Here is a 23,528-nt window from a genome sequence, read left to right as displayed (position 1 = left end):
CATAGCGTAACGCTAACATCAAGAAGCTAACGTAAAGAAGCTAACGTAAAGATCCTAACGCGTGTCTGCCATGGACAGGGCACACGTAGACACCATGGACATCACATATACTGTACAGTGGAGATAGAAAGAGTGTGTGAACCTCTTGGCGTTACCTCGGTTTTTTAAATAAGGTTTTAATTGCTCGTAAAATATTTTCGCTTTGTCGACCTAGACAAATGGATTGTGTTTCCGGAATCAACACAGAAAAGAAAGAAATCATGTTTTTTTGTCTTAATTGAAAAGAAGTTTTAGATTAAAAATAGGTATTGGACTAGCTCAAGGTTGAGCCTTTGTGTAATTTGGCAGCAGGGCCTTCAATCCAGTCTTTTCTCATGATGCTCATAGCCAATCATCTTAATTACCCACAGTGCAGTAGGAGTTGATTTCTATGGTGCCTTTTAATGCAGTGTACAGTTTTGTACGTTGTTCTTGAGAAAAGAAACCGAATGTTTTCCAACCAGCAAAAGTTTTAGTTCACCTGCTTTGGTCCTAAAAAATGTATCACATCATATTTTTTTAGCCAACAGAATGTAATTTTATCTGAAATCATGCATGCTAAGGTCATTTAACAGTTTAAATGATTTCTAATCTAATTATGACCAATATTTAATGAACCACAATGTTACTTTTTATTTATTACTTTTTTTATCCGTTAAAGCAAGCAACACATCATGTGGTTGTTTGAAAGCTAAAAAAAAAACTTGCGTACACCCCCAGTTGAGTGATAATGACTGGACAGACCACCTGCTAGTGTAGTGTATGACAGCTAGCCTAGCTGCTCACGGAACATTAGTTGACTTTCTACATGGCACGTGTTCTTCTTATATCCTCTTGGCTGGTTTGCCCATATCTACCTTTGCAGATTTACACTAACTATCATTTGATTGGATAGTTATTTTAGCTCTGTACAGGACATTTAAAGATGATCTTTTTGTTGCACATTGCCATTCATTACGACATTCATGGTTTAAGTTAATTTCTTTCAGTGACAAAAGAAGGGGGGGGAAATCATTCAAAACATATTTTTCCTGTCACTACTGAAAACAGACTGTTTCATAATTGAAGTTGAGATAAGAGCATCGAAGAATATTTTAAGCGCACTTACGCCTTATTGCAGGTAATTCCAAAACGGTTCACTCACCTTTTCTTGCCACTGTACATAAAAATGAGGACAAGACTACGGACTGAAAACAGTGGATTTGGGGACATGTTTTTTTTTTTTTTTTTAAGGACTACAGACGTCAAAGCATGGCTGTCATGAATGTGTCAAGGGACTAAAATAATGGACAGCCAATTCAAGGAGAGAAAAAATGAGAAGAAAGAAAGGAGTAATCCTAAAAGGATGGCCAGGAGCAAATGAAATGACTTGACTGAATGAATGAACCATGGAAACAGGTGTTTTAGCAGAGAGGCGGAAGGGCTTTCCCCTGCCTCGGTCCAGCTCACTAAAGTCGTCAAAACCAGCTCTTGCACTGATCCGGACCTTTCCGGAAAGGAGTCGAGGAGGCACCGCCCCCCACCCCACCCTTCACATCACCCCGCCCACCGACATCTATGCCCTGACAATTAACAACAACCTTTGTATTATTATTTTTTATTTTTTTTGCTCTTGGACGTCATTCTTCAATGAACATCTACTACATTTAAGGTCTTCTTTTCTTTTGTGTTGTTGTTATTGACTATTTTATCACGTGTTCAAAGAGGATCTGTGCAGACTAGCCTGCAGCTCAACTCTCCAGTTGTCATTACGCCTACAGCACATCGCATGCATCCACTCTACTGTACACACGCATCCACGTCACCCGTCATTTTTGGAAGATGTGTAAATGTTCATTCTTCTTGGTTTTAAGCTTCGATTCTTCATGCTGTTGGATGGCCACAGCATGACCGACATGTGTTTTCTTGTTTGGTTTGGTTTTGTTTTGGGTGTCGAGTATCTTACTTATGTATTTCTATTTTTAATCGCATCTACAGCCATAAACCACAATGATGCTTTTTTAAAAGAAAGGACAGATGAATGTGCTTTAGAAGTGTGAGGCGTGTGTGCGTGTCTGTCTGTCTGTCTGTCTCGTTTGTGTGTGTGTGTGTGTGTGTGTGTGTGTGTGTGTGTGTGTGTGTGTGTGTGTGTGTGTGTGTGTGTGAGTGTGTGCAAGCGTTGCAAGCATTGGTTCTTGTGAGTGAGTTTTGTGTGTGTGTGTTTTCATCTTACCTATGTACTGCCATCTTGTCTTTTTTCCCTCATCTGTATCAGCCCAAGCACACAACTGGAGTAGCTAAGAAGTATGCCTAGCCCTGTACACATGCAAAGCCATCAATCTGTTTATTTATACCTACCATATATATTTTTTTGCTACGTGTATAGTCCATTTCAGTCTGTTCACTTTTAGTTTCTTAGGGCAGAGCTAGTAAGCGATGGCTCTGCTGATAAACGCCACTCAGCAGGAATGTATTGTACATGTCACTGTTTATAGTACGCCCTTTTTGATATCTGCCTATTATCAGTGTTGCTTTATAAAAACAAAAAAGGGTACCCTCTCGATCATTTTTAATTATTGTAATATTATTACCCATTTTGAATTATGTTGTGTATCATGGTGATAGAGAATGCTGAAGAATGCACTGTTGTGACTTGTTAAAGACATGTATATTGCAGAAAAGTCCTAAACGATTTGCCAGAATTTTTCAGACGGAAGAAAGAAAAAAATAATTATGTGGTTGTTGAGGGAGAAAGTTTTCTTCCTCGACCTCTGAATTGTGGACCTAAAAGAGTCTCCAAATGTACAAAATGAATTTGTTCAGTACTATTTATTAAGGTTAGTTGTTGAATTAGGACTGTGCAGTGTATTTTTGTAAACTGCTTCTCGGTGCATTTTTGAAGCCATCTATATAGACAGTAAGGTTTTGTTCAAAAAAAAATTATTAGATTTTATTTTTGTTGCTGCTGTCACAAGATGGGTAATCTGCTATGGAATAACGTTCCAAATAAAACTTTTAATTTTGAGCGCTTTTATATCCGTGTCAATGTGGCTTTTATATGTTCACTGTGTTCACTGTTTTGCCATGTAGTATGGTTACACACAAAATTGCTTGGTGCCACCCAATGACGTCTATTATTAATGTGTAGAGGTCAGTGGTGCCACCTGTTGAGAATTCTTTGTCATAACATGTCTGCATAAGTAGATAGGTGTACTAGCGTAATGTACTGTGCTGTACATGTTCAAAACAAATTTGCGAAGCTAATCTTTCGGATGGAGTCATGCCTGCCTAACCTGGGCCGGCATACTGCACAGACTAGATACAGGGGTTAATAATGGAGACACCTGTCATTTTAGAGTGGGAAGTTTCATGCAAAAATACTGAATCAAACCAAGATATTGCAAAACACGCCCACTCAATGCAAAAGCGTGTGCTCAAGTTGGGTCTCCTAAGGGGGCGTTCACCCGACATAAAGTGAATACCGGAAAAGAAACAAAATGACGCTTCTTCTTACATCCACTTTCTTTGTTTCATGGCTCAAGTGGACCAGCCTGTTGGCCAATCTTCATTAATTGCACATTGCGCCAGTAAGGTGAAGTGTGAAGATTCAATTGGCAGGATTAGAGCACAGTTTTGCTCAAAATTTTGCAATGCACACAGCATTATTGCTGACATATCAGAGTTCAAAAAGGAGAAAGTCTTGGTGTGCATGTAACTGTTGCATCTTTGACCGAGACAGCAAGTCTTGGTGATATATCAAGAGCGGCAGTATTCAAGGTAATGTCTGCATACCACCAAGAAGGATGAGCCACATCCAACAGGATTAACTGTGGATGTAAGAGGAAGCTGTCTGAAAGGGATGTTTGGGTGAAATGACAAGTGTTTCCATTAGTTTGTCCAACCCCTGTATGACTGCAGCCTATACATGGGTTCTCAATGTTTATCAACACAATGTTATGAGGAGGGGCAAGGCACTTGCAGCCAACCATGTGAGCTAATTTTTTGACCGACAGCGGTTTCCAACAATCAGAAAGGTTGAGTTGTGCGCAGCTAGGTTCGCGCAGTCAGGTTATAAACAAAATATAGAAGGTCTACCATACCATGCATATATGGGGTAATGACAGGAGCACATAACCATGCCGTTTGGCAATGGTTTTGCATGGCCTTGGGTCCATGGGAATTGCTAAAGCCATTTTATGGGGGCTTGGGCACGGTGTGCTTAACCTATTTTAGACCTTGGAAAAAGGTCAAAGATCAAAGTTAACTCAACGGAACTATTTCATTCTGAATTCTTAATTCTGAGTGAAAATGACATGTAAACGTAGCCATTTTGAGTGTATTACGAAAAGAACCAGCTGCATTTTCTGGTTATGTTGGACTTTTCTGTCTCGTCAGTCCTTTTTTCATTACACCTGGTCCTCTAGAGCAGTGTTTCCCAACCAGGGGTACGTGTACCACTAGGGGTACGCGAGCACATTGCAGGGGGTACTTGGAAAAATATAATTTTAACAAATACATGGAGCTTAGTTACATTGGGATAGAGAAAGCGATATAAAACTTGACTTAGGGCGTACTCATGGCACAACGAAAATGCTTAGGGGGTACACAAGACAAAAAAGGTTGGGAAACACTGCTCTAGAGCTCTACTTAATTGATTACATCTAGTCATAAGTGTAACTTGTCAGGACTCATAAGCAAACCGTACTGAGGAGCTGTTTCCACGTAGCAGTATATTTTTATATGTGGATATTTTTTCCCTCTGGTTACATTGGTTTTGGCCTTCCGTTTCCACGTAGCAGATTTTTGAAACCCGCTTATCAAAAATCCTGCTTTTAAAATATTCCAGTTTGGGGGCTAAAATGCACCTGTTACAATTAGGCGAGTACATTTAGGGTTTAACCCCAAAAAAATTGATATAAAAGGTTTTTTTATGGATTCTATTAATATTGGACCTGCTAAATGACATACTAAAAATCTAGTAAAATCTGACTTTGGGAAATGAGTTTTTTCAACATGGCTGCCATAGGCTTATTATAAGGGTCAAGAGACACTCCAGGTGAATAGGCCAAAATATTTTGCTCTCCGATATCACCATGAAACTTAATCCGGTGATTACTCACATATTTGTGAGAAAAAAATGTATTGCAAGTTTTCTGAAATGTTATGTTTTAATATGGTAATTGGACTATGTCTAATTAAATATGCATTAAATTTCAAAATACAAAAACTCAAAATCTGAAAAAGCCAAGCTCAAAATTACTCTTTTATTTTGTTTCTAGTAAACCAGAAGATATCTTCAGAAGAGATTATGGACATCTCTTTTTGTTTTGTAGTAAATCTAAAAATCTTTGTGCAGAGTGCAGACACACCAGCTAGCATTTTTTTTTCTCGAAACATGATTATTTAACATCTCTCTTAGATAAATAATTGAGTTTTATGTTTCTCAAGTTCTTCCTGACATTCTTTGAGTCTGGTGGTATCATTCTTAGCATGTATCAAGGGCAAGGTCAGCTGTCCTCAAATCATAGCCTCTCCACAGAGGTGTCCTAAGGGCTGGTGCTGGGACTCCTATTTGCCATGTACACCACATCACTGGGCCATGTTATCTGTTCTCACAGCTTCTCGTACTACTGTTACACCGATGAAGCACAGTTACTTTGTGCCAGATGACTCCACGGTCACACACATTTACGCTTGCATCTCTGAACTATCCACAAGTATGAAGGAATGCAACCTTCAGTTGAGCCTCGCACAAATGCACTGCTGGTGATCCCAGCCAAAGATTTAGGTTGCCATGATATCAAACTCAATATGGATTCTGCTACTGTTGCCTCAAATAAGGCCACAATAAATCTAGGTGTCATTGTTGATGACCATCTATCACTCTCTGACCACATAGCCTCAGTTTCCCAGTCATGTCCACTTTTTCATGCCCTAATTGAATACAAGGCCCTGACCCTTGCCTATGAAGGTACAACAGGCCCTACTCTGGCTTACCCGAAAGCTATGCTAAAGCCCTATGTCCTTTCAGGACATTGTCTGTCTCCAGTACCAACCCTTTCACCTTGCCCTCTACTTACACATGTAGTGGCTCCTGTCTATTCAGTTCAGCTGCTGAAAGACCCAAAATACCTAGTGATACCATGATTCATCACTGATGATGTGCCCTGACAAACAGCACATGGATATTACCATAGCAGTAGTGTCTTTATCCACCCAAACAGCACTCCAAACAAACAGATCCTGAAAACATGTTAGTTCATGCCAATGTAATTATCATGTAGTAACCTTTATTTTAAAAAACTTTGATCTTGAAAATGACACCTTTCCTGAAGTTAGATTTTCCTAGATTTTAGTATGTTAGTAAGGACAACTGGATGTATTGAAATCAGTTGAAAAACCTTTTGTATCAATTTTTTGGGGTTTGGTGTATTTTGGCCATAGATGTACTCGACTAAATGGAGTTTTTATTTTTATACCCATGTTGCTTTTCCACCTAAACAGGAGAAAAAAATACCCACATATAAAAATATCCTGCTACGTGGAAACAGCACCTGAGACCACGTCAATAAAAGTCTCAGTATGGTTCACTTCCGAGGGGTCTGGGTACACTTTAGGGCGTTCATGTCATGGGGTGTCAATTTCCCATTTTTGTTTGAACCATTATTTTTCCCGTAACCAGGCAAACCCCAAACCAAGAACATGGCAGGTAACAGAGTAATCACAGACACAGGATGTGAAGTTAATGAAGTTTAATTTCTTTCTTTTAAAATATTCTGTCCCAAGTCCAAGTTCACAGTCCACAGTCTTTCTCCTAAAACTAAGGTCAGTCTTGCAGTCCGTGACACCTCACATTGTGGTGCTAGCATACTTCAAAGAAACGTCACACTTGTACACTTATACAGATAAACTTATGTTCAATCGCATATGCATGCTCCCCCACAGATGCATAGTTAGCATTAAAAGTGTATTTTCAGCAGTTTCTTTCCAGAATCCATGCTGCCCATTCCCAAGTGGACATCTTTAGCTGCAAAACTGATTGGACTTTGGTCATACTAGTGAATATTAATGTATTATTGAGTAAATATTCATGAAAATATCATATTTGGCAATAGGCAGCATAGTTTCAATGACCAGCATAGTTGCAATACCTACTCTGGCCACCATCCTACACAGTGCACCTTTAAAGGGGTATGCCACTATTTTGGGGCTTAATACAGTTAAAATCGTTGGCCAGGGTTTATATAGGTGGTAAAGTGTCATATTTTTCATGTAAGCCGTTGTCTTGTTTTAAGACAAGTTAAAAGAGAGAGCATGTCGCTAAGCTAGTGAAAGTCAATGGATCCGTGTAGTATGTAGCAATGCTACACGGATCCATTGACTTTCACTAGCTTAGCGACATACTCCCTCTTTTAACTTGTCTTGAAGAAAGACAACGCTTAACATGAAAAATGAAACACTTTACCTCCTATATAAACCCCAGCCAACGATTTTAACTGTATTAAGCCCCAAAATAGTGGCATACCCCTTTAAGTGAACCAAACTCAGTCCTCTTTAAGAGAACCAAAAAGTGAATTGACAGCAAAATGACTCAGTTTTGTTTTTGTTCACAGTGATACTGTACATCACCATCCTACACAGTGCACCTTTAAAGAACCTTAGCAACTTAGGAGCGGCCCACTGCACAGAGCTTGTGAGGAGAGGGGTTGAGTGTGAGTCCCAACACTGGCGTGAGGTCCAGTTCGTCCTCCGAGACACCAGGGGGCGCAGTGAAACGGAAGCGTTGAAGGAGAGAGGTGAAGAAGAGGAAAAGTTCCATCCTGGCCAGACTCTCTCCCAGACACGCCCTGCGACCTGAGGATAAATAGGTAAGTTGCAAATAGTTAAGTTACAAACTTCATCTGAATGTAGCTCAATGCTGCTATTTTTTTTCTTTTTTTCTTTTTAGGGGCTTTTATGCCTTTATTTGATGGGGCAGTCTGAGATTGTGACAGAAAGGGAGTGGGACATGGAGGAGTGGGGGTGGGGGTGGGATCGGGAAGACATGAACTGGGGTCCCCGTGGGCATGCAAGTCCAAATGTGCAGGGCTTAGCGCGAGCTGAGTGCTATTTCTAAATACAAATCAGGCGCATCTGGTGACGCATCATATTAAGCATGCATGTTCCTCCTCTGGGCATCACTGTAAGTTCAAGCAATGGTAACGCTTTACTTAATGCCGATGTCATAAGCATGTCATTACAGTGTCATAATAGTGTCATAACATGACAGTCATAGATGAGTCATAAACATTTTATGTCATAAACAACTTGTCTTTGCCATAACCGAATGTCACTTAAGGCCAACAGTCACAAAATGTTTATGACATGGACATAATGTTCAAGGCACGTGCATAACGGTGCCATGACACTATTATGACACTGTAATGACATGCTTATGACACCGGTGTCAAGTAAAGTGTTACCCAAGCGAAGTAGTTACACTAACCCAAGAGAAGCAATGTTCCCACAGATGGTTGGGCATAACACAGACGCAACATTTAATACAAAAAGTCATCATTTTAGTTGTCTAGTTTGGAATGACTGGGAGTGTGTATGTACCTGCAGAAAATGGAAGAAAAGCTTCTCTCCTGACGAAGCGTCCCTGGTCATCCAGGAAGTGTTCTGGGTGGAACGTGTAGGGTTTGGCCCATTCAGACTCATCCCTCAACACTGACGTGAGCAGAGGAATAACAGGTGTCCCCTGGTGATGGGAGAGGCAGGTGATAACATGAAGATGCATGCAAGAGAATTCGGTAACGCTTTACTTTACGGCACAGTTGCCATATGTGTAACAGAGAGAAGTTACATGGTATCTAAAGGATAAAAGGGGGTGATGGGAGACAGGGAAAGTAGTGAAATAAAGATTGGTCCTAAATAAATGTAGGATTGCATCATTCTTGGCCCCGTGTGGCCATCCGGTGGGGCACTCGGCTGCCATGCGGCTGACCGGGTTCGATTCCCGACCCGGGTCCTTTCACTTAGAACACTCGGGTCAGAACACTCATTATCATAGACTTTTATAGGCTACTGGTGAGGTGGCCAAAGTCCTTTGTCTGCTAGGGCCGGTGACACCGGGGGGTTGAGACCACCACACCTAGAATGGCATGGGGGAATGGCCTCCTGGGCCAAACTTTACCAATATAACAGCAAACAGTAACAGCAACAATATCATTTCTGGGTCATCCAACAATCTCATATCGTACAGTTGTGAACAAACGGTCCCGCCCCTTTTAGGGGGAAACAAACTGAACGTTTCATTAACTTACATGTAACATTGGCTAGCCTAAATAAACACAGTCCATGCGTCAGCCACGACTGTTTAGCTATATTATTTGAACAGTCGACAACACAACACGTCTTCAGCATGTTGAGCGTGAACAACGCTAATCTACAGGCCCTTGTCTTTCGTTTTATTTTTCCCAACACCACCAATTGACTGACATTGGCTTTTCCCCCAATGTTTTCCCCCCAAAAAGGGGCCGAATGCACATGGCACATGGCCGGTTACACGTAAAATCAGCTGATTTTAAAGCGTGTCACACATTAACATGTGTAACGTTACCATGTGACCTTCCGATGAAGACGGAAGTTACACCGTAGAAACATGTCATGTCCAGGATAAAACTTCTACATGTTGGAACCAAAAGACAAACGACTTGATTTAACAATTAGACATAATGACAGCACATCTACGCATACCTAGGCCACATTGTTCAATTGGCTATTTGGACAACATATTACACATTTGATTAGGTCTACACAATATTAAACCATTTTGAGCTGTGTTTTGTAATTACTGTACAGGACACATCTGTAATTGTCTATGATTACTGTGTGTATTAGTATTACTTCAACCTTGTGTTTATTCGTCTGTTATGCATCACTTGTATATTTGTAACGTATTGTGTTGATGATGCTTGTGGCTTTCTCAACTAAATATGGATGTCTCAACTAAATATGGATGTCGTTTTGTGAGACACTTTACAGGTCAAAGTTATACCTTTTCTATGAAGAATCCTTGGAAATGGACGTCGCGACTAGTGATGTGGGGAAGATTTAGAGGTACGATGTTGGCTATCCTCTGTATCTCGTGGATGACTGCGTCAGTGTAGGGAAGGCTCTTCCTGTCCTCCACCAATGGCTGTCTGCCACCGATCACCCTGTCAATCTCCTCATGGACCCTCCCTGAAAGGGACACAGAGGAGGATTTTCATGTTACACACTTATTATCTGCAAAACTCACTCTACTTTGCTCATACTATTATATATTAGTTCATTAGTTAGTAAATATTAATGAAAAGATCAAATTTGGCTGTAAACAGCACAGTTTCAATGAACAGCATAGTTGCAATACCTACTCTGGCCACCATCCTGCACCTTTAATTTATGACCCCATTCATTGTTTGTAAACATTGTCATTTTTAGATAGAATCACTATGTGCTGTCAGAATGGAGGCATAATGGTGTTCGTGGGGAAAGTTGAGGCTCTTTTCCACTTTTTGCTTTTCGAATAGGCACGACACAGCACAACCGTAAAGCAAAAAGTTGCGGCTGAGTCGTGCTGTGTTGAGCTGTAGGCCTACCTACAGTGGAAAAGAGGCATTGGTGTTCTTACCCTGTATGTGTGGGTACTTGGCCATAAGCAACAGTCCCCAGCGTATTGTGGTGCCCGTGGTGTCAGTACCCGCAGCAAACAGGTTTCCCACACAGAACCGCAGGTTCTTCTCATTGAACAGACCAGCGTTCTGCTCCAGTTTCTAGAAGATTCAAAAAGTTAAGAAGCTGCCTGTAGGCTATGTAGTATGTATTGTGAATGCAGAGCTGCATAGAATTTCATCAGAATGTATCATTGGCGACGCCATCCTATGTACTCCACCCAAAGATTTTGGATTTTGGCTCCGCACATCGTCTGCCAAAAGTATTGAGCTCGGTTCTCTCAGTGTTTAGCCAATCAGCAAACAGTTGGGAGTGGTGACGCAGAACTCACCCGCAAAGTTTGTTACTGATTGGTTAAGGTAACTATATTCACACTTTTGTTTTGTTATTTGTATGCTTTTGAGGCACTAACAGTCATGCTAATAATTTCCCCATCATTTTTATTTTCCTCATCATTTTCTTTTATTATATTTTAGAGTTAATTCATTATTTTATTCATTATTTTATACTCATTATTTTAAGTGTTAAGAGGTGAATACAGATTTCTCCTGTCTCAGGGGGAATTGAGAGAGGGTTGTACGACGATTCAAAAGTATGACTGGGTGTCTAGCAATGGAAAGCCTAATGCAAATGGGTGGAGTGTCCCTTTAAATATTATCACACAAAGTATCTGAGATGGACACACGGGCAACCAGACAGCCCGAGAACAGCATGACTCCAGAGGCATAATGATATACATATACTGTGCATACATATTGGGAGGGAATGTAATCTCGTCACCCCATGCTGGCAATGTTCCAAGCCTCTGCATCAAATGAATGTTTTTTTTTTCTTTAAAAAATTACATTTCAGCCCTGACGACGAAGTAGTAGTAGTGGCTGTCATATAATATGCATGTTGGCCCGTTTTATCGATTCAGGTGGTAAATTGTTTGGTTTTTAACTGATCTGAACTGATTTTAATATTCTTAAAAAAGCTAATACAGAACTACACTGACTGGCATATGTGACGTGTTTACTCCATGTAATTAGCATAGCCAAATTAGCATAGCCAAACATTAGCCAGAGAGGTCGTTACTCGTCACCACAGAAGCCATCATATCTACTAGAGAAGCTAAAACCATACAAAATGTGACTCACATGACAAGAATGGAACTCATATTACAAGAATGTGAAGAAACACGAGAAACGCGAAGAAGAACTTGCATTCATTTGTTTCTCTGAGTTGTCAATGAGGCGCGAAGCACAGCATGCTGGGAGCTGTAGTCCGTTTCCGACCAGGGGTCCGTTTCTCGATTCTTGTCGTTGCTAACCATCTTAAGACCGTCTTAAGACCGTCTTACCATTCCCTTGGATTTAGTGGTGAGCGTCGCTGTCGAGAGAGAGTTGAGTCGCTCTTACGAAGGACGTTGCTACCGTCGTTAGCAAAGACGCTTTCGAGATACGGGCCCCAGATTGGCACAATTTCTATTTTTCTTAAAAGGGCAAAAAATGACTCGAGATTTTCACAGGTAGTAGTTCATCCTATTGTGTGAGCTGAAACATGTGTCTGGTGTGCAAGTTCAGCGTCATATCTTTGTGGGATTTTTTAAAAAACTCGTCTATGGGAGGATCGCCCTGGTGCTTGGAACGTAACCGCTAGGATCGCTGTTTTTAAAAATTTCCCTCCCAATAGGCCTACACAAACACAGTATACGTATATACTACACTTTCTGAACACTGAATGAGAACAGACAATAGTGCTTTTTTTACAGTAAAATATGAAAAATTTACAACTTCAATCAAATGTATTGTGCTCTACCTCTTTATTCTGTTGGTTGATGAGAAAAGAATCCACAAAGCAACGGCTGTCCTGTGGGTTCAGCGTCTCACGCACGTTGTTGACGCAGCTGTCAATGTCTCTAAGGTTGTCTCTGACATTCTTTATGACGTGTGGAATAGTAGTGAGTAGTGCCTTCATCCAGGGGAACATACTGTGGAGCTAGTACAGAGGAAACAGTCTTCAAGAAAGGCCTTATGGCGAGTCAATTGGGAATACAAATGATTTTCAGTTTAAACAGAATTGCAATTGAACCGATAATACTACATTAAATAGATAAAATCAGATAAGATCATACCAGAAACAGTCTAACCCATTGATGCCTAAAGCACTTGGAAGAATGCCTACGCCCTTTTTAAGAAAAGTTGCCCTCAGCCTATAAAAAACGAAATATCTCAGGCTCTGAAGCACATAAAAACATGCAATAAGTTGCATTTAAATCATCTTGCATCTTGCATAAGAATGAATTCATTCAGCTCTAACATACCAAGATTTTTTTTTAAATCGCATGAGCCTGAATGTTGCATCATGCAGCTCCAGGCGCCAGGGCCAATGTTCCGCAACGCAACATCCAGCATCAATGGGTTAAAAGAATCTTTGAAGTTCATAAAGGTTGGAGCAGGCTTCACCCAAACAAGTTTTTCTTCTTTCGAGAATGCTGACCAAAATATTGTAAAACTGAAAAATGAGAAAAGGTTGCACCATGCATAGGTTCTTTATTATTACACAGACGCGTTTCAGCATCTGTGTAATAACAGGGTGCGATTTGTCAGAAAACCAGAAGGGGGGACATATTTCAGATTTCAAGCAATATCAATGGAATTACGTTAAACTGTGTTATAATCATGTAGAAAAAGTGGTGATATCAAAACCAGAAGAGGGGACAATCCCCCCATCCCCCCCTACAAATCGCACCCTGAAAGAACCTATGAATGGTGCAACCTTTTCTCATTGCTCAGTTTTAAAAGAATCTTTGATCATACCAAACATAACTCAGCCATGTACCCCCACTAGAAAGAAAGTTGCTATAGTGATGTCAGTCAAGAGCAAGAACTAGGGCTTCAGATCTTGATTTGGATGAATTACACAGAATGAATAAGTGAAGCGAAGGACAGCACTCTTCAGATTTCTTCTTTGTTTATTGGGGCGAATAAAGAAAGAAAAAATCTGAAGAGTGCTGTCCTTTGCTTCATTTATTCATTCAAGTTTTTGTGGGATTCAGCACCCAGTTAAGAATTGTTAAGTAGCCTATTTGGCGATAGTGTGAGCGCGTCTTCTCCACTTTATGAATTATACAGACCCAGCATATGTACAGTACAGTATGTCCCACTGTAAGAGCTTGTGAGTGCATTTAAGAGAAGAAACTGTGCTTCGTTCTGTGCAAGTACCTGCACAGATGTAGAGCCAACAAGCCGGATATTCTCGTTGGTTCTGTTGACCATGGCCTTAAACCGTGCATCATCATACTCAAATCTGCTCCCATAGACAATAGTGCAGATGATGTTGGAGACAGCGTAGTTCACTGACTGTGTCGTATCAAACGGCACACCTTGTGGTGAAAAAAAGGTAGGTACCAAGACATTGCCGAAACTGTATCATTTTCGCACAATTTTGGGTAAATGCATTTTTTTTCACAAAGCACCAGCATACAGTATATACAAACCCGATTAAAAGCAGGACTATGGAGACTCTGACACACTTGGTAAATTGTAAATAAAGGCACAATATTATCAATTTTTAAAACATTGAATCCACATATAAGATGGAGAATTTTGCAGAGGCAACATAACAGCTGTCACGACCAAAATAAATATTGTTCTGAAAGAAATAACATGTATATGATCATAAAAAAAAGAAACATGTCAAATTCCGAGAGCATTTTCAAAATGAACATTTCAAAATGAATTGTGTTGTATGGTAGCATGAATGCCGGCACAAAAGGGGAGGAACGGTAGCCTACCATGTAATGGGTGTGCTAATGCCCTACTACTGTGCATGTGCCCATGTCAATTGGGCTACTTTGGATGACCGTCTGCGGGTAAAAATGGGAAAAATTGGCCATTTGGTGTTTTTTTCAGCCATTTTGGGCCCATAGAAGTCAATGTAATTTGTTGAATTTGGGTGGAATTTAGCGCAATTTGGCGTTTTTTGAGAAGCTTTTGGGTGGGATTTGGTCAGACACATCTGGCAACACTGAATACCACGCTACCAAAGCACAGACCCTCAGAAGATCACACTGAGGAGGCCTACTACTCCCTGAGCCTGCACTGTAAATGTAGAGAGTTAGACCAACAGTTATATTCATACAGTTAAATAGCAGACATGTTACAGTATTACGGTTGTTGTTGTTTTAAAAACCTGGCAGGTACAACATATAACAGCACATAGGCACAGTCAAGGCCTAGTGGTTACGGAGATGGACGTTCAGAGGGTTGCAGGTTGGAATGCCACCTGCTGGGCGGGACTGTGTACTGACTTGTGCCTTCCATTGTATACTGACCATTCAGAAGACAGAACTAGAGTATGATTTCCGTAGCTAGTACTGGGCTGGACCCCCTTTTGCCATGAGAATGGATTTAACTGCCTGCAAAAATGTTCAAGTACACTGTGACATTGCAATGCTCCTCAATTGGTACTAAGGGGCCAAGAGTGTACCATGAAAATATGCCCTGCTGAAATTATATTTTTGTCTTCTGAATAGTCAGTATAATTTGCTAGGCACAAGTCAGCATGCAGTCCAGCACAGCGGTATTTTTGTGCAGAATGACAATGACAGCCTACAGACCTGTTTTGCTTAGCAACCACTGCTATGCAAATATAGCCTGGTAAACCAGCGCCACCCGCTAGGCGCCGAAATGTTTCAGCTGCGAGTGGGTCTGGCCTCGGATCTGAGAACGTTTTGAACACGTGGTGGGGGCGGGGGTGGCGCATGGTAGGCTACCGTTCCTCCCCGACTAATAGGCCCTAGTTCATTGCAGAATTATTATGGACACTCCACAAAACATCTGCAAACAAGACTTACTTGACAACTCAATCTCCTTCAGGTGATCTCCCAGATGAAGTTCGTTCTCATTCCACTGAATTATATCAAACTTATTTCAGTAAGATCTGACTGGAAAAAACTAAACAGATGTTGATCTCACCTTTAAAACTTTCAAACACTCGCATGAGATGTTGAGCTTCCTCTATGATTTTTTCCTCGCCCTTTCTTTTTCCCATTCCAAAGTTGCGGAGGTTTGTGAGGGCGAAACGCCTCATCTCTTTCCAGTTCTCCCCATTGGAAAATATAATACCTTTGTAAAAAAAAAAAAAACATATGGAAAATAAGCATTAAGTCAGGCATAGCTTGGCACTCATCTACTTTAAATAAAAAAAATGGTTTAATCTGTGATCACAGTAAATGATCAACTCAACCCACTAAAGTAAAAGGCTACATATGTCAGGTTTTGGGTAGGCAGGTGTCTGTTGAGGGTGAAAATTGAGCACATCCCCGGAAAAGGTGCAGGAAAAAATAATCCTTCATTCTTTAATGTGTTATTCCATGGCAGGAATAAAACATCAAAGAAAAAAAGGACTTCAACCCGTTAAGACACAGCGTTATAAATTTGCTGTTACCAGAATGACAATGACCAAGTCTTAGTGCATTACTAAAGGCCCTGTGTTATGTCATAACATTATAGTACTATGGTAGTTAACTTTTCAATGGCTATTACGGGCGCGCCACTGGAGGTACGGCGTGCATTAAGGATTTTAAGTGTGCAGACTCCTCACGTCAAACTTTGGGCAGGTCAGGTGTCTATCTCACCTCGTCTTCACCTCCCCCTAAGTTTGGACAGATGGTCTGGCCCTGTCCAATGGAGCACTGATTTCAGGTGAACTCTGGGAGGAGGTAACCTGACTCTTGCCCTCTGGTATGCCGTTCCGTTTACCAGGGAATGGAACGCCCTCGCGTGTAGTTGCTGAACGCAGCCAGATGATGAAAATCATGTTAGGGAGGAGGGGGGAACTCTATTGAATTTGAAACTATTGGATTTTATATTACCAGAACTGACAAACAGTTAGGTCACGTTGACATTTTTTGTACATCACGTTAGATCGTAGCCTTGGTCATTTAGTTATAGACTGTTTACTGATTAACTAGGTTATGCCTCCTATGACATCCCTCACCACGAGATCAGACCTAGACATAACGTGTAGAGAAATGATTACATACAGAGCGGTTAAAGCACAGTCCGGGACAGGGTTGCTATAGGGTTGCCAATTACTGATGACATCCAGCCCAAATAAATAAATGCAAATAAATGCTTAAAAACTGGAGGCACTAAATCACACCTTATTTACAATTATTAGCAGAGTCAAATCAGCAATTCAATCAATTCAGTTGACAGGTGGTCCCAGAACATTAGGTAGGCCTATGTATACATGGGCACTTCTGATCTGATTAGAATAGAGATATTTTTAGATGCGTCCCAGCATCTCTATAAGAGGGTCTGTCTGTCCGTCTGTCAGTCCGTCCGCTGTCCGTCCGTAACGCATTCCTTCAATTGTTCCTTCCTGTGTCCACAAGGCAGAGGCAGAGAGGCATTTTGGCCTGGAGCGAATGCGAGCCCAAACGTATATGATATCACTGATTCTTGAGAAAGTGGCTAAAACAGGTTGTAATCTTGAAAGAAAAAAACAAAGTGAATTACAAAATAATATGGTATATCCTCGTAAACAAAGGTCTTAACTTTTCAGAATTGCACAAGGCCAATCTCCCCATTTTGATTTTTTTTCAGAAATCAGGTTTTTCTCCGATCATACCTTGTTTTTTGTCAACACCGTCAGACACAATTAAAAGCAATAAAAAGTGTATTGATTTGGTTGCATATGTATCTGGAGTTTTTAAGTGATTGTGTGTGTTTTTTGGTTCACACATACGCCTTTAAATGTTGAAAATTCACTTACATTCTATTTTAATACTGCTTCATGTGTTCTAATTTAAAAATATGTGCTGTCAGACAATGCTTACTTAATGCCTAAATAGATCAAACAATTTTTTGTAATTTCACAAATATTCGTGTAGGCTTAAATTTGCTATTACTTTGATAATTCAACAAGTCCAAAGGAAAATTTTGTAAGCACATTTATTTAAAATGTCCAAAACTCCTTCTTACGGTGGTGACTTAAGAACTGACGGTGGTGACAGTAATCTGAAGGTGGTGAAAGTTACCTAATATCTACATTTAGCAAAATAAATAGCCCTCTCAAGTCAATGACATCTAGCATAAACACTTTATTTTTCTGTCTGCACAGTATGCTTGTGCATGTGTTTTTTCTTCATTTGTTAGATACTGTAGGAAGTAGGCCTAGATCATTGAAAATGTGGCATAAACAGGTTTTAAGTTGTTCAAATCCAAAATATAGAGGTGTATTATCATAGATTAAGGTCTTGGCTGTGCAGTGAATGTATTGGCCAAGCTCCCCATGTTTTACATTTTTAAGAAAATGGCCTCTTTCTTGGTTTTGTCACCAGCGTCAGACAGAATTAGAAGTAAAAAAAACATGTTTACTGTATTTAAGTGAATTACTTTTACAATTCAACATAATTGTAGATACTTATTGGAAGCATATTCTTAAAACTTGTCAAAAACATGTAAAACACATGCATTTTTGTGAACTACATCAGATGTCACCACCGTCAGGTTTTGTGACAAAAAAACCTCCAAATGCACCTCAGTGGAGGCTAGAGTATAAGTTTGGCTCACAATTATTACTAACATGTCTGGTAATGTTTCATTAACCAGTACAATTTAGTAAAATATGGAACAAGATGATGAGCGGAACAAAATCTGACGGTGGTGACATCTGACGGTGTGAGACAAAAAAACACTCTTTTACATATTGTGCATTTTTTGCTCACATTAGCCACTTCGTTTTCGCTCTGTTTCTTAGGGGCTTCATACCGCTTCTGAAAAAGTACATATAATTAACATTAATGTAACATAATACTATTAAAACCCCCGACGGTGTTGACAGTTTATGGTTGGGACAGTACCAGTGTCCAAACAAATTAACAAATTGAGGAGAAATTAGTAAATTTACAGGAGCTTCAGTGATGGTGAAGTATTCAGTAGAGCTGAAGGTTTGAAAAGGGGTCCTAAGTAATGACAATGACCTTGTCCATCCCTGATTTTATTGTCTTTTAAAAAAAATCTGACGGTGGTGACCAATATGCTGGACACACTTTGAGCAATCAGAAAATAATAGTTTTACACGCACTATGTGCATATCTGCAGAACCACTTCAATATGGACTTTCACATCATGGTGATATTATTCAATAATATCAGTGATTTTTACATTTTAAGTCAATTGAAATGATGATGTCTGTCCTTGGGACAGCTGTTTTTACAGGGTGTGGGCAGCTTTATAGCCATGAAAAGTAATAAAATTACACTTAAATATTTCAAACGACTGTACATTTGTGTAACAGACCCCTGGGTCTTTACCTGGATTCATTTTGTTCATGAAAATGTAGTTTATTTTCAACAGAATTGGCAGTTCATTGCAGAGACATGTTTTAGCCGCTTTCTCAAGAATCAGTGACATGTTACCAAACCGGCAAGGCTAAGCTGATTGCATTGTGAGACAACTGAGGGGGGCATTCAATTTTCGGCATTGTTTTGCGTTTGGACAGTGGGAGGCAACTTCGTTCCTTCTCCACAGCACACCAACACCACTGTGAGTGTCACTTAATGTTCACGGTCTTGTGATACACATCGGCTCAAACGTGAAGGGGACTTTATCATGTTGTGTATGATAGTGTCGCGCTGTGCTCAGCTATTTTGGTTCATCAGAAACTCGCTGAAATGAACGATTTAGAAGTCGGCAGGCAGTATTTGACACAGATGTTTGTGCTCGGATAGAGGGGCGTTTGCATTGCATAACGCTCCACCACATGAAACTGTAATTAGTTGACAGGCGACCAGCAGCGCACAGCTCTTCCTCTAAACGTGGACCTGTAACCTTTGGTTAGCTTATTTTCTTTCATTCATTTTCATTTTCCTCCGCTTTTCTCCAGTCCACAAACTCGGGCTCAGAAGACTACAGTATGTACGAGCCTCCCTTTTAATATCCCCAGTGTGTTTGCACACATTCTGCCACTACGTTTCAGTGAGTAGTCAGTGTGCGCTGCGCGCTGAAACATGGTGCTCAAACTACAAGTAGACTGATGGGCCATTTGACATAGCCTACTACGGTGTGTTACTGATGTTATCGGACATATTGCAAGGGAGGTTCATTCGTTTTCTGCTGGCGGGCGCGTGGACCCCACAGGTGCTTTCCCTTGCGCTCAGAGAGAGCACGGGACAGAACACGTCTTTTGATTCGTAATTGGTTTGCAGTCGTGTGAATTTGGTAAACCCTGGCACTGAAGCTCAATGGCATTGAAAAGCTGGCATTGAAAATTAAGCGCATAATTCACCCAAAGGGTGAACCCATAAGCGCATGATTCACCCAAATGGTTTTATTTATTTAGAGTAGAGAGGGGCAATACGCCCCCACGGGGTAATACGCCCCCTGCCCGTTTTTCCCATTTTGACTACTAGATGGCACAAATTTCAATTTGCATTGTTGCTATGAATAGTCCTGACCACGGGGATAAACAAACATCCGCTGTGGATAGCATTTTAGCGACGCAATGGAGGAAAGTAAAATTTTCTGGCTAGTCATGTAATTTTCTGGCGTCAGTATACATAAGCATTTACACAGGTAGCCTAAAAGCTTCATATTACGTTGTATTTACAATAGAATTGTACAAATTTTGATTATTTATTGGAATGCTGTTTCTTTCATTGTTTGGTTGAAGAAAACAATCAGTGAACCAAGTAGTTTGGGGTTTTTTTTAGGGGGGCCTATTCCCCCACCTTAGGGGGGGCCTTTTACCCCACTAGCGGGGTAAAAGGCCCCTTTAGCACAATTTTTGTTTTTGTTTAAAATGTCATGAAGGATTAACTTAGGCCAATTTTCCATTGGTTATTGTTCACCTCACTGTTGCTACCAACTATGGTTGAAATTAACACAGATGGTTAACATCTTCTTGGAGAAAAAATACCTTTTCCTTAAGGGGGGCTTATTCCCCCTCTCTACTCTATTATTTGGCGATGTTTAGATTCTTTCCCACATGCACATGATGCTGAAATGGTGTGATAGCCTAGGCCTACTAAAGGTTGATAAACAACCTACTAATAATGTCTGGTAATTTGTAATGTAGCCTACTTGATCTATGTGAAATTTGAAATTAGATAGTTCTTTTCCAAATCCAATCATGATGGGATTATTAGGCCTATAGCCTAAACTGCCAAAAAAATAAAGCCTTGTCTCGTCATTTCGCTGCCTGCCACATTATTTGGAGTTTCCATGGGCAATATGACCAATAAATCAAAAGCACATCCTCAGGGGGGGCGTTGACAGGTTAGGAGGAGGCCAGCGGGCGTTTGGGGAAAAAAAAAGGTTGGAACTGGCATAGAGGGACGCATCTGTTGTTCGCCTGTCTGCCTTGTTTTAATCCGATCGGGAATCCCCTTGTATAGGCCCTACGACCCGATCGGAGTAATTTCTTTGATCGGATCAGAATTCTAATCGGACTAGAAGAGGTGGTGTAGTCTGATCAAATGGTCCATGTAGGCCTACACTCTATTCCGCTTGGTTGTTTGTGACGCAATCGTGTCACATAGGCCTATTTTAACAAATGAAGCTCTGGTTATCCTCACATTTTCACGCCACATTGGTCGTTGAATTCCTGAACAACTCTCTGCCACCAATCCAGGCTCCGTACTCTCATCTATAGACTTCTTTCTTGTTTGTGAGGTGTTTTAAGTGAACTGCCGCACCATAAGCGCAAGATTAAGTACAGCAGTGTCGCTTCCCGCTGCACTTTCAGAAAGACTAACATTATTTATAATTTATAAATAAAGCAAGCGATACTTTCATGTTTATCGCAGTTTCAACCATATAACCCGGCCTGTTACTAACCACGGTCCCTGGTAACCGCGCGTGGCAGGTATTCGAACGTTCGAGGTCAATGTAATGTATAGCCTACACTTCATTCATACATCGATATAGCCTATGATCAACAATGATAAATTCAGTCTGTATATGCAACACCCATTTATCCTCAAGGCAGTGATTAATGAAAACAAACTTCAGAGTTTGACTGAAGTGTTTGAAGCATTCTAAATATACAGTATGCAGTACAGCACACAGTTTTTGACCACGGTAGTATTTGAAAATGTCTGGTTACGGCCCTGCTTACCTAGCCTGATTATCATCGACTTTCAAATCTCTTCAAGACTTGGTCTGACCAAGAGCCTAACCGTTAACATTTCCCAAATGGCATGGTTGACTTGACTCCCTTGGTTTGCTAATGGTTGTATTACTCTTGACCTGAGCTGAAGGTGTTGCGTCACTAGGAGGGCACGGCCTGGCTACTGCTTACCATGGTTGTTATTAAGGTATTGGAATAAGGGTGCTACGTCCCTGTCTCCAAACTCCTCCGCATGGTTCACAAGTGCTTCCTTCACTGTCTTGTATCCCGCTAAGACCACCACTTTCTTGGGACCAAAGTAAAGGGTGAAGATAGAACCGTATTTCTTGGAGAGCTGTGGGGCATCAAAGAATCAATTAACAATTAAGCGTAGACTGTTACACTTACAGTCTTCATATCAGGTGGTTAAAACCTTAGTGGGACAGGTATAATTGTTCTGAACAGCGGTGAATGTAACTGTTAAAATAAATATTAGCCTATAACAACATATTAAAGTGGTTATACCTCAGTAGCCTACAGAAAGATTCCACCAATGTGTTACACTTAGCAGAAAAGTTTAAAAGCCTGACCATAGTTTCCTTATCTGTTGATATACCAATAGGTTAGTACTGCTCCTTACCTCGCAAAGAGAATCATATGGTTTTTTGAGGTTTAACAACAGCAGGTTGCCAAGAACAGGTAGAGGTTTGGGCCCTGGAGGTGTGTTTGCCTTTTCTGCCTTGCTTACGCCCGTGGAGTGAAGATACACAAACACCAACACCAGCACAGCAACCAGCAGTGGAAATGCACTGGGGATCTGTGCAAGTCCCTCTAGGACAGCCATAGTCGCCTGAAAGCACCTGGAAAATAGTGTTGTTCTCTCACGTTGTTCTTACAAAGTTATGGCCGACAGCAGGGATATCACATTGGCTACAACCCGACACCAAAGAAGTCAATAATTTACACACTCAACACAGCACATTAACCATATCCTACATCATCAACATCTTTCACTATGAGACTGTGAAGGTGAAATAATTCAAAGATGAGACTGAAAATATAAAATATGGTGGTGTGTTAAACATTGGTAAATGAGATGGCTAAGAATATAACTTAGAAAGTTACATCTCTCTGGTATACTACAGCAGACTACCTACAGTAGGGCAGAGTGGATTTCAGAGTGTGCTGCTCACCTGGTGTGTGCCTGTAGCCTAAATGGTAATGGCCTTGGCTAAAGCTTCGCTTCTCAGGTCTAACAGGTATTTCCAGTGCAGTGCATGAAAGTGGGCGTGAACAATATGATAGTCCGTGAGCCAGAGCAGCAGTTGGTATCAACTGAGGTGGCAAAGGCTTTCTTTGTCCCATTGAGACCAAGTGTCTGTTCTGCCAGGGAGTCGGAGTATTGGTCAAAATAGAGTCTAGTTATGTAGAGTAGGGTAACTTTATTGATCCGGGGGGGAAATGAAGGTGTCAAGTAGCTTACATAAATACACATAATGCCCACATGGACATGAACATTTCAAACACATGTAACACAGGTAATAGTCAGGAAGGGAAAAAAAAGACTACAGAAAATAAAAAGGCAATTGTGCAGAAACATATTCTGTGAGTTGGGGTAGACCAGGGGTTCCCAACCTTTTTCAACTTGGGGCCCACTCAAAATGTTTGGGGCCCACCTCTGACCCAATTAAGAATAAAACTCAAATAAATCA

General features: G+C 40.7%; 2 protein-coding genes across 7 annotated transcripts in view; one reads left to right on the top strand and one right to left on the bottom strand.

Moving 5' to 3' along the window:
* sun1b (Sad1 and UNC84 domain containing 1b) overlaps positions 1-3,052 on the top strand; it is a 73,016-nt gene extending 69,964 nt beyond the window's left edge. For all 6 annotated transcript variants that reach the window (XM_063189952.1, XM_063189946.1, XM_063189971.1 and 3 more), the window contains one exon: positions 1-3,052. This exon is cut by the window's left edge and continues 122 nt beyond it. In XM_063189952.1, coding sequence (XP_063046022.1) covers positions 1-10 — 10 coding nt within the window. In that variant the 3' untranslated portion in view covers positions 11-3,052.
* A 4,469-nt stretch (positions 3,053-7,521) lies between these two features.
* LOC134439972 (cytochrome P450 2K1-like) lies at positions 7,522-23,029 on the bottom strand. The gene is made up of 10 exons (XM_063189903.1): positions 23,010-23,029; positions 22,457-22,676; positions 22,009-22,171; positions 15,675-15,824; positions 13,920-14,080; positions 12,514-12,693; positions 10,673-10,814; positions 10,058-10,242; positions 8,617-8,758; positions 7,522-7,872 (listed from the first exon to the last, which is right to left on the bottom strand). Exons 2-10 carry the CDS (start codon positions 22,658-22,660, stop codon positions 7,685-7,687), a joined length of 1,515 nt encoding a protein of 504 aa, XP_063045973.1. The 5' UTR covers positions 22,661-22,676; positions 23,010-23,029; the 3' UTR covers positions 7,522-7,684.
* Positions 23,030-23,528: the final 499 nt, after the last annotated feature.

Source organism: Engraulis encrasicolus, chromosome 2, assembly GCF_034702125.1.
Source record: "Engraulis encrasicolus isolate BLACKSEA-1 chromosome 2, IST_EnEncr_1.0, whole genome shotgun sequence".
Lineage (NCBI taxonomy): Eukaryota > Metazoa > Chordata > Actinopteri > Clupeiformes > Engraulidae > Engraulis > Engraulis encrasicolus.
The sequence above is the reverse complement of the archived record's forward strand: the minus strand, read 5'-3'. Positions and strand labels throughout refer to the sequence as shown.